At 32.0% G+C, this 19,968-nt stretch overlaps 1 protein-coding gene across 2 annotated transcripts in view; it reads left to right on the forward strand.

Moving 5' to 3' along the window:
- Nucleotides 1-19,968, forward strand: part of DPYD (dihydropyrimidine dehydrogenase) — an 831,093-nt gene that overhangs the window by 215,899 nt on the left and 595,226 nt on the right. For both annotated transcript variants that reach the window (XM_032302714.1, XM_032302713.1), the window contains exon 5: nucleotides 2,444-2,605. In XM_032302714.1, coding sequence (XP_032158605.1) covers nucleotides 2,444-2,605 — 162 coding nt within the window. The remainder of the gene's footprint in view (nucleotides 1-2,443; nucleotides 2,606-19,968) is intronic.

Consider the following 19,968-nt stretch of genomic DNA (forward strand, 5'->3'; position numbering starts at 1 on the left):
TCTGTCAAATGAATAAAATAAAATCTTAAAAAAAAAATTAAAAAAAAAAACTAAGGGAAATATACAAAAAACTCATCTAATAGGGATGGCTGTGTGGCTCAGTTGGTAAAGCATCTGCTTCCTGCTCAGGTCCTGAAGTCAAGTCCCACATTGGACTCCCTGCTCAGCAGGGAGCCTGCTTCTCCTTCTCCCTCTGCATGCTGCTCCCCCTGCTTGTGCTTTTTCTTTCTCTGACAAGTAAATAAAATCTTGGGAAAAAAATCTATTAAGATATAAAGTGTAATTAATGAGCTAGGTACATGATGTCCAATTTATACTGAAAAGAGCTGTGTGTGTTTTACATCAAGATACATATTATATATGAAAAATAATATTGTAACTAGATTTTATAACCTATTTAGTACTTAACAGTATTCTTTAGTATTAGAGTATGTCTTGGTCCTTATGAGTATGTGGTCATATATATGGCTTTGAATCCTGGCTCTGCCACTTTATATGTTCTATGATCCTATGGCAAATTATGTATCCTTCCTACCCCAGTTTCCTTATTTATAAGTTGAATTTAATAACACATTCCTATTATGTATTCAGAAATATGTAGTGAAGAACCATTCTTACATGTTGGACATTATTGTTGGTTGCTAAGAAGACCCATTGAATAAGATAAATACTGTTAAAGCACCATGAATACTATACAAAATAATACTATACATGAATACTATACAAAAACCATGCATTAAGATCTATTTTTAAGTGTTATATTCAGTTATGGAATTCCAGTTTGATTATTTTTAAATGGATCAGAGTATTATGGTTATATATTGAATTGGTTCATTTATTTTGTCTATTTTTTTCTAAATCTTCATGAAGTTTTTTAAAATCTTTTTCTGCTAACTCCAATTTCTGTATCAGACCTATGGGTCTGCTTGATTGATTCATTTTTTTTCACTGACTATCAGGCATTTAATCTGTCTCATCTTATGCTTAGAAATTTTTGATTAGGTGCTGGACATTTTATATAAGATGATTGACGATACAGATTAAATAAAAGCCTAGCAAACTTCTGGTAATGTATCAACAAGTCAAGAAATAGTTAAGGTTATTTCTGTTGTTTATTATCATCAGTATTCTATAATGTCTAGGAATTTGTATTTATGATCAAAGTTAGTCATGGAAGAATGTATGTGTTGTCAAAGATCTTCAAAAGTATTGCAAACAAAAACTAAAGGAGAAATTAATACTTTAGTTTCATACCACTAACTATATTCTACCATCTCTTCTTTAAAACATATTTTTATAGCAGTTTTGTATTTACAGAAAAGTTATGAAGATAGTACAAAGAATCCCTATATAGACCTGTACATTATTTTCTCTACTATTCATATCTGACATTACTATAGCACATTTATTACAATTAATGAAACATTATTTCTGTTTTATTACTAACTAAAGTCTGTGATTTCTTCAGATTTCCTTAGTTTTTACCTAGTACCTTTTTTCCTTATCTAGGATCCTGTCCAGAATAGCATAGGACATTTAGTTGTCATATTTCCTTAGGGTTTTCTTGAGTTTTATATATTCTCAAAATTATCCGTATTTTTGATGTACTTGACAGTTTTGAGGAGTACTGGTCAAGTACACTTCTTACTTTTAATTAGAGAAAAAAATACTCCCCAAATATTCAAGTTAGTCATTCTTAGTCAATAATGATAGGATTGTACAATGTTTGAACAGGTTTGGTTCTAAAAACTCTTGATAAAATGAGTGGTGTTTTAAGTTATTCTATATAAATCAAATGTGTGAAAGGAAGTAATGAGAGATGAGCTTGACAAGGTCTCATCCAAGAGTAGCGGTTAGTTTCATCTGCTTATTTGCTTAATAGTATGTGATTGAAGAATTAGATAATCAACACAAAGTGTCATATTTAGTCTCTCTGGACAAGCCAGATGAGAAAAAGGGAAAGAGGATCCTAGATGCTTTTAATTTAGTTAAATGAAAGATAACTTGAGTTTAACTTTTTTTTTTTTTTAACATTTTAAGATTTAAATTTGTTCAGTCTACCTAACTTACCTAGTTAAAAATGAAAAGAATAATTCTTGTCAGGGTATAGTTAGATGCTTTGTGAAAGAAAGCTATTTACAGAACATTTATACCTTAAATTTTGATTTTCCAAAATTGATTAATTGTTTATTTATTAATATACCATATATTGAATATTCCTGCATGTCAGGTTCTCTGCTAGTTATTATTTGATGTTTTCTGATGGTAAACATTATTGAAACCTCTATATTTTATACATGACTTAATCTTCAACTTAATCTATCACCTAATAGATTACTTAATAGAGAACTCAGTCTGTTACCTGATAGAAAATTGGATCATATTTTGAATGTTTAAGATGCATTGTTACATAATAAAATTGTATTTTATTTTATTTTTGTAGAACTATTATGGAGCTGCTAAGATGATTTTTTCTGACAACCCGCTTGGTCTGACCTGTGGAATGGTATGTCCAACTTCTGATCTTTGTGTAGGTGGATGCAATTTGTATGCCACTGAAGAGGGACCAATTAATATTGGTGGATTGCAGCAGTTTGCTACTGAGGTATGTAAGTGTACATATTGCTCTTTTTTTGTCCACCCCTAAAGCACAAAAATCTTAGAATGACTTTAATTCTTAGTGCTCTTTTGATATCTAGCATTTTTAATGTAATACACAGCTAACATGTGTTTTATGCCATAAATAATATTTTTATTCAACAAGGGTTATAAAAATTAAACTTCATAAAACCCTATGTCAAATTAATTACAGTTCCAGAAAGTCATTAAAATATTCTGAGTGAAAGTTATGTAAATTAGAGGTTCTAAAGAAAAATGTATTCATTAACTATACATTGGAGAGTGACAAGAGGACCCCATTTTAAAAAGGCTATCGTGCCTGATTCTTTTTCCTGAAATTCTCTTTTAACTTTTACAGCTTGAAATAATATGTCAGCATTATTTTGTGGGTTTTTTTTTTTTTATTAATAGACGTTAGAGAATTTTCAAAACCCCTAACTGAATAATATTCTTTAAAATTACATTTTATAAACTTTTAGATTAGGAGCATGTGTGCTATTTGGATACAAATTATAATAAAACAAAAGCTTTTAATCTCACCATTTTGATTCATAGCTTTCTCTTTTATGAATCCTTCGTCAGTAACTGATACTCTGGGACATCTTATGCTCTCTGGTGTGCCCTCTTTGGAATCAACTACCAAGTTATTTTCTGTGTATCATTTAAATGATCAACTTATATCAAGGTTACAGTAGATTGTATAATCCTTGTGGTCCAGTTGGCTAGAAGGCCAAATTAAACGCCTGTCAACACTAGGTTTTTACTTAATGACTTCCCTGTCTGATTTTGTCAACTGAAACACAATGTATTCTTTCCTTTTAAGACACTTCCCATAACATCCCTCAAGATTAAGTCTCACTTTGCTGTTAGTAGTAAATCAAGGTTATTCCTTCTCTGCTCTCTGACAAGTTAATTCTAAGCAAGGCCTCCTAGGAATGAGAAAATAGAAACAATTTGATGATGTGCATTGTCGCAATCAATTATTGGAATTAATTTGTTTTCTTACCAAATTCAAAGTTGCATTAGGCTTACCTGAACATTGCAAGGTATGATCTTTATACCCTGGGAAAATCCTTAGTTGGTGGAGACTAACTTGAACTCTTCTGTATCTTTTTTTAGGGACTCATTGTTTCTTTATTATAGCAGGGCAAGTTTGCACAGATGTAGTAAGTGAAAGGGCATACAATATGTGTATGAACTAACACTGCATTTTAAAACAAAATGACTTAAAATAATATTATTACTTTGTTGGTGTCCTGGATGACAGACGCCATTCCTCTGAGAACTCTCACTTGTTGTTGATTTAAATTGAGGTACAATTGACAAACACTATTATAATGGTTTCAGTTGTAAAACAGTAATTCAGCATTTCTATACATTGTGAAATAGTAGTTATAAGTCTAGTTACAACCTGTCACCATACAAAGTTAATGCAATATTATTGACTTTATTTCTCAAGCTGTACATCACATCTCAGTGACTTATTTATTTTATAACTAGAAGTTTTTACTTCTTGATCCCCTTCACCTATCCCCTGCTCATCACCCCTTTGCTCTGGCAATCACCAATGTCTTCTCTGTATCTATAAATCTGGGTTTTGTTTCACTATGTTTGTTCTGTTTTTTAAATTCCACGTGTAAGTGAAATCATTTGGTATATGTCTTTTTTCATCTCACTTATTTAAGTTGGCACCATACTCTCAAGGTCCATCCTTGTAGCAAATAACAAGATTTCATTCTTTTGTATTCCTAAGTAGCGTTCCATTGTGTATACATGTTACAGTTTGTTTATCCACTAACCTGTTGATGGATACATAGGTAGCTTCCATATCTTGGCTGTTATAAATAATGCTGAAATGAATATGTGTGCATTTCTTTTAGAGTTAGTATTTTAATTTTCTTTGGAAAAATACCCAGTAGTTGAATTGCTTGATCATATGGTAGCCTTATTTTTTTAGTTTTTTAAGGAACCTCCATAATGTTTTTTAGTGCACCAATTTAAATTTCCACTAACAGTGCACAAGAATTACCTTTTCTATATCTCCTTGCTGATACTTTTTTTTTTTTTTGATAAAGGCAATTCTAGCAGGTGTAAGGTGATATCTAATTGTGGCTGATTTTCATTTTATTCTTGATTAGTGATACTGAACATCTTTTCATGTTTATTGGCCATCTGTATGTCTTCTTTGGAGAAAAATGTCTATTCAGATCCTCTGCTTAATTTTTTAACTGGATTATTTGAGTTTTTGTTGTTGTTATTGAGTTATAGTACTCAGTGTATATTCTTTATATGTTGTGTTCTTTATGTAATTTTGATATTAGACCCCCTTTGGATATATGATTTACAAATATTTTTCTTCCACATAATAGGTTGCTTTTTCATTTCATTGATTTTTTTTTTCTGTGCAGCTTTTTAGTTTAGTGTAGTTCCATTTGCCCATAGATTTATTTTTCTTTTGTTTCCTTTGTCTTTCGAGTCAAATCTAAAAAAACGATTGTGAATATTAATGTCAAATAGCCTGCCAACTATGTTTTCTTCTAGCAGTTTTATGGTTTTCGGTCTTACATTCAAGCATTTAATCCATGTTGAGTTTATGTTTTGTGTAGGGCATAAGAAAATGGTCCAGTTTCATTCTTTTGCGTGTAGATGTCCAGTTTTCCCAGCACGTTTTATTGAAGAGACTGTCTCTTCCCCATTGTATATTCTTGCCTCCTTTATCATAAATTAATTGACTTTGTATGTGGTTTATTTTGGGGCTCTGTATTATGTTCTGTTGATATATGTGTCAACAGAATATTGTTGATATATGTGTCTGGATTCATACCAATACCATTTTGTTTTGATTACTATAGCTTTATAGTATAGTTTGAAGTCAAGGAGTGTGATACTTCTGGCTTTCAACTTATTTCTTAAGATTATTTTGCTATTTGAGGTCTTTTGTGGTTTTGTATTAATTTTAGAATTATTTGTTCTAGTTTTGTGAAAAATACCATTGGAGTTTTAATAGAGATTGCACTGAGTCTCTAGATTGCTTTGGATAATATGGAGAATATTTAACAATATTAATTCTTCCAATTCATGAACAAGGAATATCTTTTTGTTTGTGTCTTCTTCAATTTCTTTCATTGATGTCTTACTATTTTCAATGTACAGGTGTTTCATCTCCTTGGTTAAATTTATTTTTAGGTATTTTATTCTTTTTGGTGGGATTGTGAATAGGATTGTTTTCTTCATTTCTTTTTCTGATAATTTGTTGTTGGTTTATGTAAACAACAGATTTTTTCTATATTAATTTTGTATCTTAGAACTTCATTGAATTCACTTGTTAGTTCTAACAGTTTTTTGTTGGAATCTTTAGGGTTTTCTATACATAGTATCACATATTCTACAAATAGTAGTTCTTTCTTTCCAGTTTGGATGCTTTTTATTTATCTTTATTGCCTTATTTTTGAATAGGATTTCCAATATTAAGTTTGATAAAAGTGGGGAGAGTGAGCATTCTTGCTTTGTTCCTGATCTTAGAGAAAAAGCTTTCAGGTTTACAACATTAAGTATGATGTTATCTATAGGCTTGTCATATAAGATCTTTATTATGTTGAGGTGCATTCCTTCTATACTGACTTTGTTGAGAGTTTTTGCCATAAATGAATACAGGGTTTTATCAAATAATTTGTTTGAATTTATTGAGATAATCATATGACTTTTATCTTTCAGTTTGTAAATGTGATGTATTTCATTGATTGATTTGTGGATGGATATTAAACCGCCCTTGCATTTGAATAAATCCTGCTAGATCATGATGCATGATCCTTTTAATGTATAGTTGAATTCAGTTTGCCAGTATTTTGTTAAGGATATTTACATCTAAGCTCATTATGGAAACACCCTGTAATGTTTTCTTTGTCTATATCCTTGTCTAGTTTGGGTATCAGGGTAATGGCCATCTCCTAAAATGAGTTTGGAAGCGTTTTCTTCTCTTTAATTTTCTGGGAAGAGATTAGGGAAGATATGTATTAAAGCTTTGAATGTTTTGTAGAATTAACCAGTTAAGCTATCCAGTCATGGATTTTGTTTGTGCCAAGGTTTCTGATTTCTGATTTCTGACTCAATCTCCTTACTAGTAATTAGTCTATTCAGATTTTCTGTTTCTTCATGATTCAGTCTTAAAAGATTGTTAAGTTTCTATGACTTTATCCTAATTTGTCTGTTTTATTGGCATACAGTTGTTCAAAGTAGTATCTCAGGATGTTGAAACTTCTCTTTCATTTCTGATTTTATTTATTTATACTCTATCTTTACGTGAGTCTAGATAAAGGCTTGTCAGTTTTGTCTGTCTTTTCAAAAAATCAGATCTAGTTTCATTGATCTTTTCTATTGCCTTTTTAAAGTTTCTATTTCATTTAATTCTACTCTGATCTTTATTATTTCCCTCCTTCCAATAACTGTGGGTTTTGTTTGTTCTGACTTTTGTAGTTTCTTTAGACATAAAATTAAATTGTCAGTTAGAGATTTTTCTTCTTTCTGAGGTAGTTCTGTATTGTCATGAACTTCCTTCTTAAAACCACCTTTGAGGCATCTCATAAATTTTGGTATGTTGTGTTTCTGTTTTCATTTGCTCTAGGTATTTTTAAAAATTTCTTTCTGTTTTTTCTATGACCCAGTAGTTTTTTGGTATCATGTTGTTTAATTCCCATGTACTTGTATTTTTTCCAGTTTTCTTCTTATAATTGATTTCAAGTTTCATACCATTGTGGTTCAAAAAGATGTGTAATGTAATTTCAGTCTTCTTAATCTATTGAGACTTATTTTGTGGCCTAGTGTGATGAATCCTGAAGAATGTCCCATGTACATTTGAGAAGATTGTGTATTTTGCTGCTTTTGGATGTAGTGTTTTATAGATATCTACCTATTAAGTCCATCTGGTCTAATATATCATTTAAGACTAATGTTTCCCTATTGTTTTTCTGTTTAGATGATCTATCTGTTGTTATAAGTGGAGTGTTAAAGTACCCTATTATTTATTTTATTGCTATAGATTTCTCTTTTTAGGACTGTTAATGCTTGTTTTATATATTTTTGTGCTTCTGTGTTGGAAACATATATATCTATAAATGTTATGTCTTTTTGCTGGTTTAACACCTTTCTTATTGTGTAGTACCCATCTTTGTCTTTTATTACAGTCTTTGTTTTAACGTCTCTTTTTTTTCTGATATGACTATAGCTATACCAGCTTTCTTTTTATTTATGTGGAATATCTTTTTTTATACTTTCACTTTTAGTCCATGTGTCCTTCCTTTTGAAGTGATGTAGGCAGTATAAAAAGGTGTCTTGTTTTTTACCCAGTCATCCACTTTATGTCTTTTGATTGGAGAATTTAATCCACTTACATTGAAAGTGGTTTTTTTTTCTTTTTTTTTAAAGATTTTATTTATTTGTCAGAGAGAGAGAGGGAGCGAGAGCGAGCACAGGCAGACAGAGTGGCAGGCAGAGACAGAGGGAGAAGCAGGCTCCCTGCCGAGCAAGGAGCCCGATGTGGGACTTGATCCTAGGACGCTGGGATCATGACCTGAGCCGAAGGCAGCTGCTTAACCAACTGAGCCACCCAGGCGTCCCTGAAAGTGTTTTTAATAGGTGTGTACTATAGCTGTTTATTTTGTTAATTGTTTTTTTAAGATTGCTTACATATTTCTTCTCTGTATCTATTTTCTACTCTTTCTCTCCTTTGTGGTTTGTTGATTTCCTTTAATGTTATGTTTAGATTACTTCCTCACCTTCTTTTGTTTGTTTTACTCTACATTTTTGATTTGCGGTTATTTTAATGTTCACATATATCACCTTATGTATATTACAATTATTTAAAGTTGATAGCAAAGTAAGTTTGAACACATTCCAAAACTCTACAGTTTTACTCTCTCCAGTACATTTATATTTTTATTGTCACATTTTACATTTTTTATTTTGTGTATTAATTAATTATTGTACTTTTAAAATTTTGCTTCTTTCATGTTTTAATCATAGTAGATATATAAGTGATCACTCTACTACCTTTAATATATGTACTCTTTCCAATGAGATTTTTACTTTTGTATGTTTTCCTATTATTAGTTAGTGTCATTTTTTTCAGCTTGAAGAAGTTCCTTTAACATGTCTTATAAGGCTAGTTTAATAATATTGAGGGTTTTTTTTTTTTTTTTAGCTTTTGTTTGTATAGAAAACTATTTATCTCTCTCTCTCTCTCTCTCATTCTGTGTGTGTGTGTGTCAATTCTGAATGATAACCTTGCTGGGTAAAGTATTCTTGGTTAGACGTTTTTCTTTTTATGACTTTGAATTTCATATCACTTCTTTTTGGCCTGCAAAGTTTCTGCTGAGAAATAGCCTTATGGGATTTTCTTTGTATGTTGCAATTTGATTTTTTTTTCTCTTGCAATTTTTAAGATTTTCTATTTTTCTTTTAACTTTCCATATTTTAATTATACTGTTTCTTGGCATGGCTCTCTTTGGGTTTACCTGAACTAGACATCTCTGGGCTTCTTGGGCCTAAATGTCTTTTAGGGAATGTTTCAGCTATTATTTCTTCAAATAAATTATCTGCTCCTTTCTTTCTCTTTTCTTTTTCTGCCAATGCCTTCATCTCTAGGGAGAGTTTCCATTGTTCCCTGTCTTTCTAGCAGGTGTTTTTAGATTAGGAAATAAATATCTTCACCTATGGTAGACATGCTTTTCAAACTGCTGTTTTTTCATTCGGTTTCAGGGTCAGTCAGACTGCAAGTCAGTCCTTTAAAAGAGAAATCTCAATTTTCTATATGATTTTAGGTCCCTTGGATTTTAGCCCCTCTGGTTTTCTAATTTAGATGTTTTGGGGTTTCATCTATTTGGTGCAGATCCCAGGGGTTAGGATACTTGATTTGGGACACCAACTCTTCACTCTTCCAGGGGAAAGCACTAAACTGGTGAGATCCCTCCCTACCGTGTGTTACTGACCCAGCAGTAGGTTTTTTATTTTGACCATATCCACCTCTTCTACCTTTCTCAATATGGTCTTTTTACCCTTTGTTGTGGAGAGTTAGTTCATGTAGTACTTTGATTGTTTTTTTCCAGAGGAAAATAATTCATATTTAAATTTAGATTTGGTGTGGGGCACCTGGGTGGCTCAGTGGGTTAAAGCCTCTGCCTTCAGGTCAGGTCATGATCTTGGGGTCCTGGAATCAAGCCCCGCATCAGACTCTCTGCTTAGTGGGGAGCCTGCTTCCCCTTCTCTCTCTGCCTGCCTCTCTGCCTACTTATGATCTCTCTCTCTTTCTCTCTGTCAAATAAATAAATAAATAAATAAATAAATAAAATCTTCTAAATTTTTTTTTTAAATTTAGATGTGGTGTGTCCCTGGGAAGAGGTGAGTTCAGGATCTTTCTATTCTACCATCTTGCAAAAGTCCCCCTTTCCAACTCTCACTTGGTTTTAATGAACTGTTTCCACCTCTTCCCAAAGCAGTTTTTTGTTTGTTTGTTTTGTTTTGCTGCGTGCGTGTGTGTGTGTGTGTGCGCACGCGTGCTTTGATTTTGTTTTTTAATTTAAGGCAGAGCATAGTTTAGGATGGCATTAAATGCATTGTAAGTGAATTGTGGAATTTAAAATACAAGTGTATCTTACTTTTATATTTCAGTTATACTTTATAAAACAGTGACTTCAAATATAACTCTAATTATAAATAAGTCTTGTAGAAACCATGAGGAAAAGCTCTCCTTTTTTTTTAAGAAGACCTCTTAGGGCAAGATACTTTAAAAAGTTTTGTTATTCAAAAGTCAGTGGATGGTTTACTTAAACTTTCTCAACTGTCAGTGTTGTTACAAAGATAAGCAAAAGACAACATATTAATTGACTGCAAGTGAAAAGAGAAAGCACAATGTGCAGAATACCATTGTTATTTCAAACTACTAAACTATTGATACTTAAATTGAAGCAGAATATGATGCAAATAATTTTATTTATTTTGGTTGTTTGATAAAACAATGATTGATTTTTGACCTTTAAAGAAATACAAATCTATTTTTCAACCAAATTAAGGAAAGGTTAGGAAAGCAGAGTAAAATAGTGTGATATTTTTCAAAATTGCTTTTCCTGTAATTTATAAATGATTTTTTAAATATCAACTTTGTAGTTTGCCATTATTGGTTAAATCCATACCTTTTACTTTTCTATTTGAACATGGGCATATGGAACATAGAGATTGTAGTAGAAAACAAATAAATCACACAAGGAATAGCCTGCAGTAGAATCAGGAGACCAGCTGCTTTTTTGTTGTTGTTGTTCTATCTTGTCGTTATTATTCAATCCTTTACTATCCCCCCATCTGCAGTGACCTTGCTGCAGACATTTTTGTGTGCCTATGAAAACAGGTAGGCTATGGGGTGATTCTGACTCTAGGAGGCAGTTTTTCCTAGTTCAGTTAGATATAATAATATTGCCTCAATAAAATAACTTGAAAATAATAGTTTGGTATGGATTCTCTTTTCAGTCTCACGAGGATTTTAAAATTTTTCTACACAAATATGGCCCTTGAAAATTTTATTTTGAAATGTGTTTGTGTATGTAATTGAATTTTTAAGAAATCATTACCTTTATCCATGTATAGACCAAGAAGACTTACATCATTTCTCAAATTTAAGGAATTGTTATAAAAGGAAAATGAAAGGCGAACACATCTTCCTACTATCTTCTAAAGTTTGAAAAATAAACTGTAACTACATACTTAGCTGTGTGTTAAATCAATTCCCTTCTGCTAATGTTCACTAGTTATGCAGGCAATTTAAAGAAACCAAAATTAAAAGTTCAGGGTTCTGAAGTTTGACTTTAAATGTTAAGATGAATGAGGGCCGTAAGATCACTACTTAAAATTGCTGCCTCAGTTATGAACTTTTAGAAATACATTAGATTATGAAATTGTTATCTAAAAACATTATTTGGTTTTCACAATCAACATTCTATGAGATTATCTTAATACTTATTAAATGTACTGTTTTATGAGGTATATACGTCTTAACACTGCACTTTTAGTTTTGTTTTTATACTTTTAGTTAAGAATGGAACTGATAAATGGAATCCTAGATTAACTCAGGTGACTCACTGAGGACAGAATTACTCTTTAGATATTTTTCTTTTTTTTTACTGTATCTCTCAGCACATTTCTTATTTCACTTTTCTTTTGCTATAACCCAGTTCTTGTCTCACCGTCATACATTATTTATATGCCATCATATACTATTTGTTTTTATTTCTATATTTTACTGGTTAGACACAATTCAAATCAAATTGATGAGTGCCAATAATACAATAACAAATACAGTAATGCAATTCCAATAGCCTACTTTAAGAGATACCTTACACTCATTTAAATAACATCAAGATTTATATTTTGCTTGAATACAATAAATATTTTGGAGAATTGTGAATGGAGGAGGAACACAATTACTCAAGTTAATTGTGATTTAATAGGACAGATATTATTTTTGCCATATCTTCATTTTGAACATGGAGGTCACCAAAAGCCTTAAACTTTTGCCTTCTACAAGCGTAAGTGAGGAGAATATAGAAATATGTATACTAATATATAATAGAGTATTGCATGTTCTCTCTCAGGTAATGTATTTTTGTGGTACATTTTATCTATCAAATAGAAAAGTAGAGACAAAAAAAGAGTAAGTGTAATTCTCAAATTAAAGCCATTGTCGAAGAAATGTACATAAACTGTAATATTAGATATACTCTGTGTGTTATGTTGGTTGTTTTATAAGTAACATAAAATGACTGCGATACTTCGAAGAGTAAGCAAGGACATTATTAATAATTAATTCAGTGCAGCAGGCACAAACCAGGATTATCGCAGGCAGACTGACTTGTATGAACATCCAGTGTAATAAGTTCCTACTGGGTAAGGATTCAGTTAATCAAACAAACATTGATTGAAAATTGATTAGAATTAAGTTTTGTTTTAGGCTGTTTCTGAACTATAGGCCTTGAGAAGCTATAGCACCTCTCAAGAAATAATACAAGCCAACAACTAAAATTTTGTAGCAAACTTGATAATACATATTGTATTTGCGTTAGCATCCCTGGACTGATAATTCAGTCTTAATTAATTTTTGTCACTTGGTTTTGGAGGTGATTAGACCTTTGTATGATGGAAAGGATCAGGCAAGGGAAAATGTAGAGTTACAAAAACACACCATACTTTCATAGCACTTCAGTGCATTTTTGTGATATCTCACTTTAAAATGTTGATAAACCACCCTTGAGACATGTAAACTAGGTAATGTTTTTCCCATTTCAGACATGAGGAAACTAAGGATCAAAGTGATTAAAAAATAGTTAACATTAAACAAACTTCTGTTGCACTGGGCTGTATTAGGTACTTCACTTAGCACTTGCTAACCTTGAAAATAACCCTTCAGGTAAATGTGATCATGTCCATTCTTTGCAGCAAGGAGCTACATGGAATTAAATTCCTCAAATTCACATCTAATAACAGCAAATCTAGAATACAAAGCTAGTGCTTTAATTTCCAGCATTTCACAAATTCTCCCTTGCCCCAGATATTGTGGTAAGTCATCAATGCAAACTCACTCTAAACCCAGGTTTTCTGGCTGCACGTTCACAATATTGCACTTTGTTGGTTTATGTTTACCTTAGTCACTGTACCTCACAACTCACAAAATGAGGTTTTTGTGTGATATGAAGCAACTATATTAAAATAGGTGTTTTTTTTTAATTTTTTAAAAGATCTTATTTATTTATTTATTTGAGAGAAAGAGTGAGCAAGAGAGCAGTGAGTGGGGGTGGGGGTGAACAGAGGGAGAAGGAGTAGCAGACTCTCTGCTGAGTGGGGAGCCTGATGTGGGGCTCCATGTGGGGCTTCATGTCGGATTCTATCTCAGGACCCTGGGATCACGCCCCAAGCTGAAGGCAGATGCTTAACTAACTGAGCCAACCAGGTTCCTCTTAAAATAGGTTGTTAAGATGAGTGCCTGTTTTATTTGTTTTCTTTGTTTACGTATGTTATTAAAAACCTTTTATATTCTTATTATTTAATTTTTCTGGCTAGTGAAGGATTATTGTAGATCCAGGACCCAGGGTTTGTGGAGCCTAAGATGATAAACTTTGGGTTCCTTCTATGAAAAATTATAAAAAGCACTACTATAAAATTTAAATAGAGAGCTTTGAAAGGGTCCTATTCTATGAAGGACCCTGAAGCTCAAGATTTTATCTAAAGTTTTATTTTAATTTGGAGAGCCTAAGGCTGATTTGATGGTAGCTGGCCTATAAGTAAATTTAGGAAAGAGTCTAGCACATTTATGATACAATTTGGTAAAGTGGTCAATAAAATCTATCAGTTAATATAGCTAATCTAAAATGAAGATAAACTACCATGATAATGAATAATAATCAATATTTACAGTTAATCCCTTTTGCAGGTCATTTATAAATAGAATATGGATTAGAGAATAGTAATTAGATTAATGATACCTCACACTTGCCTCTTTGTCCCAAACTTGAATTGTCTTTGAATAAAATTTCTCTATCCTTCTCCTATTTATTTCCAGTATTACTAGTAGTTTGTGAATACTGTTTGTACAAAAAAAATATTTGTAGGAGAAATAAGATGTACATGAATAAAATACATTACACATTAATAAATCAGTAGTTTGTACTCTGGTGAAATGTTGCTCTCAGGGATGCAAATACAAGTAGTATCTGTTAAGGCTTGATTTGTGTCTCTCCTTTTGGTCTTAATGCAGTAGTTAATATAAAATAATAATGCCTTGCTAGATTTCACTGAATATCTGACATTCTTCTACAAAAAGCTTTTATTAGAAATACTCAGTGCTGGCACAATGCTTGATAATAAAAATGTAGGATTGGATAAATTGCTAGATGATTTTCATTACAATATTAATTTATTTTAAAACTATTTATTACCATCTAGAGCTTTAAGACATAAAAATATGTTTCTGAGATTTGGGGGTAATAACTTTGAAATTTGCCAAAATTGTATACTTGTTAAGATTATTTGCTACAACTTTTTTCCCCTAAATTTGTTTTTTGTAAGTTCAATATATATACTTCTCCAGGCTGCTTATAGTTTAGAATGATGTAGTTTTATTGGTTTGAGTTTTAACACTTAAAAATATGTATTTTCACAAATATACTTGACAAAGTAAAGTATAAAGTAGTAGCAACAAGTGATATTGTACCAATATAGATCACTTGTAAGAGGTGTGAGTTAAGATTTAAACCACCCATTTTACTCCAAAGTATAATGATAAATGAAATACAATAAGCACATAATAAAAGTTAAGAGTTGAAATAAAAAAAAGGAATATAAATACCTTTCAGGGCCAGAAGTGTAGAAACTTTCAACAGTGAACAAGGGACTTTGGCCTCTCACTGCTAGGCTATGCATAAGCAGTCAGGAGCTGCTGGGGAATTTTAGTGGTGTAGGGTACTAAGTACCCAAACATTATGCGGGATAGAAAACAAGACTCACCTACCCCTGGTAGAAAGTTAAAAAAGTAGGTGCAATACTTTGCAGGGCGGGGCCTTAAATGATGCTTCAGAGAGAAGCAGTGACAGCTGTGCCCCAGTGGTTTAAGCATGTGCTTGCTTAATGGCACAGTAACTTATTTCTGTGATATGTCTAAGTATTGCCTGGGGACTGGAGCTCTGGGCTTCCAGTAAGAAACCTGGTTTCTTCTGGGTAGTTGGGGAGAGGGGAGAGAAAGGGGAGAAAGAAGGGTGTTGCTGGGTAGATGTCACTACATACTTGATATAAGGAAAAAGAGAACAAGTGCCACGACAGAAAAATTCCACTTAGATTAAGTGACAAAGTTCAAAAGTACATTAGAAGAGTGAATGCTCCCAGTGATAATCAAGACTCAAACCAGAGATGATGACTGTATCCTAATGAACCACAAATACTACCATAATCAGGATTTTAAATAAATAAACATAAAACAATAGCCCTGAAAACAAGATAAAACTATGTATAAAAAACCAATGAGTTTTGTACGAAAAATAGTTGATTAGAAATATTCAGTGAAATTAAAATATCAGTAAAAAATTTTTAAAGTGGTTATAGACACAGATAAAATTTGGTGAACTTAAAAAAAAAAATCTGAGAAATTTGCCAGGGTGTAGTAAAAAGATATAAAGAAAGGAAAAGTATAACAGAGAAGTTAAGAAGCTTAGAGGCTCCAGTATACATATTAAGAGTTCCTGAAATAGAGATTGGCAAAGCAGTCTTAAAGCAGTTATGTTAGAATTTTCTAGAAAGAAAAGAAAAATTGGGGGCACCTGGGTGGCTCAGTGGGTTAAGCCTCTGCCTTAAGCTCAGGTCATGATCTCAGGGTCCTGGGATCAAGCCCCACATCGGGCTCCCTACCCAGCGGGGAGCCTGCTTTCGCCCTCTCTGCGCCTGCCTCTCTGCCTAATTGTGATCCCTCTCTCTGTCAAATAAATAGATACATATATTTTAAAAAAAAAAAAAGGAAAAATTTAAGTTCATCACCTACACCCATGGTTGCAATAATGTGAAATACTGGAGATCACAAAAGAATCAAAGCTTCCAGAAAATTATTAAAAAGATCACTTTAAAACCAAATGACGTGTGCCCGGCTAGCTCAGTCGGTAGAGCATGAGACTCTTAAAACCAAATGACAATTGAATGGACCCCACACTTCTCATCAGCATTAATAGATGTGAGAAACAAAGGACACAATATTTTTAAAGGTCTAAGATAGGACATTAATAGAAATACTTCTCATGCATTTTAAATCTAAGGTGGCTTATTATTTACCTTGTTATTTATAGAGAACTACTAAAAATGAGTTATTTTTTAGTATGAATGAAAGGAACCTGGAATAAAAGAGAGTCAACAAACAATGAGCAAAGAAACCAGCAAAATATGGTGGTAAATATAATTAGTGAGTGTAAAGTAATTATTAAAAACTCACTTTGGAGTGCCAAAAATAAACACAGAAATAAGTTTTATATAATACTGACAAGGAAGGCATTTGAGGTGGAGGTGGGGAGTATAGTAAGTGTCCTAAGTGTCTTCAGTGTTGGGAGGATAAGGGAGTACTCAATAAATTGAGAGTATGTTTTTAAAAACATTGAAATATTGATGTTAAAAATTTAAAACTAATCACAGAAATATGGAAATACAATCTGTAACTTTCACGCAATCGTAGAAACAGAGGTGGGTATGGAGAAAACAATCCAGTCTCGAGGAAAGCAAAACTAAAACCAGACGAGAGAGAAGCAAAGAAAAAGCAGAGTAAATAGGAAACATAAAAGAGATAGTAGAAACACATCCAAATATATAATTAACCACAATAATTTGCATTTATTAAATTTGTTTATGGAAACATATGTGACTAGTATCAGTTTAAAATAAATACTGTAAACAGCTGTATGATGTCTAGAAAAGAACAACCTTAGCAGAAAGTTGGTTGAAAAAAGATAAGCTATGCAAACACTAACTATAAGGAAAGTTAATGCAGTTATATTAATACTAACATAAGTAGAATTTGGGGGGGGAAATATTAATAAAACTAAAGAAAAAAATAATCAAAAAATGAATAAATGTCTTAAAGGTTGTAACATTCATAAACTGTTTATGTGTTGCAACACAGCTTTACCCAAAATTAGTAAGGTTTTTATTTGAATAAGGTTCATTAGATTGATTTAATACATCAAAAGTTTCCTGATTCCTCTAATATAAAGTGAATATGACCTTTTCATACACTTGTGTAACGTTTATCAAAATTGACCATGTACTAGGTCAGAACAATTATATATAATTTCCAGTGAGTATATATGACTGTGCTTTTTCTATTACATAACTAAATTAGAAATAAAACATAAAAATATTATAAAAATGAAACAGTAACAATAACAAATTTTTGTGTGGGAATTAAAAAAAGAACACATTTATAAATGATTGATGGGTTAAAGAGGTTATCATAATAAGAATTACACAATATTTAGACCTGAAGGAAAATTTCTGTTGGCAACATCTGAAGTGCAGCCAAAGTCATTTTTATGTGAAAATTTATTGTGTGAAGTGTGTGTAACAGGAAATAAAGCAATGTCTATCTTAAGGAACTAGTAAGAGAGCAAATGGAGTGGGGATGGGTGTGGTGGTGGTGATAGTGGTGGTAAATTTCAAAAAAGAAGAAAAGAAATGAAAATTACAGAAAAATAATGAAACAACATAAAAGCAAAAATAAAGATGATCTACAAAACAGAAAGCTGGCTCTTTGAAAATAGTTTAGTAAATGCTTGTATGGCATATCATATAACAACCAATGCATTTTAGTTACGACTGCCTTCTAATTACTGTTCTTTTATTACTTTCTTAATCTGCTTACAAGTAGCTTTGGCACCATAGTTAATCATTATGGCTGTTTCCCCCAAATCTCCTAAATACCGAATATTCAACTGAAGCAGATAGGACTGGGGAGGGTCTCTTAAGTCTACCATGTCACCACCACTTCCTTTAGCCTCTCTGCTAGCCTCTCATCTCCAACAAGCAGAAATGTGGTTTGCTTGGTCCCTGGCAGCTTTATTCCAACTTGAACTTTGAACACACATCTGAGTGACTGACTAGGTACTAAGCAGGGTCTGAGTGCAAAGGTTAGAGTGATGAACAAGATAGGAATGATACTAGCCCTTGGAGAACTTACTTCCTGGTAAGAAAAACAGACAGTTAAGCAAGCGAATTACAATGAAGAGACTGCACCATGGGAGCCAGTATCCAGGAGACCTAGTAGATAGCCTAACAAGGACTGAAAGTTGAGCTGAGAAAGTGAAATTTGAACGAGGTCCTGAAAGGTGTTCATCAAATGCAGCAAAATTAAGAATAGGAGTGTATTCCAGGCACAGAGAATAGCATGAACAAATCCTGAAGGCAAAAGAGTTCATGTGCTGGTTAATATGAACCTGCATATGGTTTTGGATGAGAAAGGTTGCTCATAGCTGAACTACATACATATGTTTTCAAATTGTATTTGGTCAACTTCAGCCATTTAATTCAATGGCAGCCTCCAATCCCAAATATAACATACAGTATATTTATAATAAAAATAAGAACTATAATATAAGAAGAATAACTTAGGTGTCAGTTCCATTGTCTATAAAATGAGCAATCTTACCTAACTTTGAAGACTGTTAGAACTGGAGATATAAATGTTAAACACCTAAGAGAGTGCCTTATAAAGAGAAGGCATTAATTTCAGGAGTTTTTCATCATTGATTCATTTGGTCTTCACAATAAACTGCTGAAATAATTAGTACTTTCTTAGTTTTAGAGCTGACATTTAGAGAGATGAAGTCATCTCCAAGATAACATGTAACTTTTTCTTTCTTTCTTTCTTTCTTTTTTTTTTTTTTTTTTTTTTTTTTGGTTTAAAGATTTGTCTTAGGCATTATCTTTCCTTCTTTCTAAGTAAGTTTTCTTTCTCACAGGCTCCCAGAGTACCATATGTAAAAATGAAGCCTGCATGGGAAAGGTTGATTGTAATAATTTTTCTGTATTTAAGACATGTGAATACTCTGTTACCTAGAGAGCTATTTACTAGTGGATCTTTGTTTTATTTATACTGGTTTTCAGTGCATACAGGGCATGTAAAGATATTTACTGAATTAAGGTGGAAATTGAATGAAACAGAGTAATCTGATCTTAAAGTAGAAAGTATTTTGACCATGCCAGAAATGTTTCACAATAAGATTTATTTTAATAAGAAAACATGAAATAAGATCTTTAGGAATTACTAATATATTAATGATTTTGATAACTGAAAAGTTGACATGACATGGAGTTTTTCTTTTTTCCCATACATTTGAAACAAAGTTTCTACTTTTGGTGTCCCTTGTTTAATGTGAGTAGACTAAGAATTTTTCTTCTCAAAGGATGGCTGCAGTAAATAGTATGTACTCAGTATTTCCTTTCACTTCTTTTACAAAAGGAAGCAGATTACAAAGAAAATTACATAGAAGCCTCTCTTGGAAAGCATGTAATTTGAAGTAACTTACTTTGGATGCACAAATAGCAATCTTTATTTATTTAAAACATTCAAAAGTTAACCGGACTGACATATTGCTAATAAATAACTCAAGGAAACTGAAACCAACAAGATAAAAATCTGTAACTTTTATTAAGGTTTTCTTTAGTCCTTCACTGATGAAATAGTATTTCTTAGAAATTACCCGAAGTTTTGTTTTATTTCATAATGAAAGCAAGTTAAATGCTCACAAAAATATAAACTTTTTAAGAGGGCACAGAATACAACTACTG

The sequence above is a fragment of the Mustela erminea genome, chromosome 10, assembly GCF_009829155.1.
Source record: "Mustela erminea isolate mMusErm1 chromosome 10, mMusErm1.Pri, whole genome shotgun sequence".
Lineage (NCBI taxonomy): Eukaryota > Metazoa > Chordata > Mammalia > Carnivora > Mustelidae > Mustela > Mustela erminea.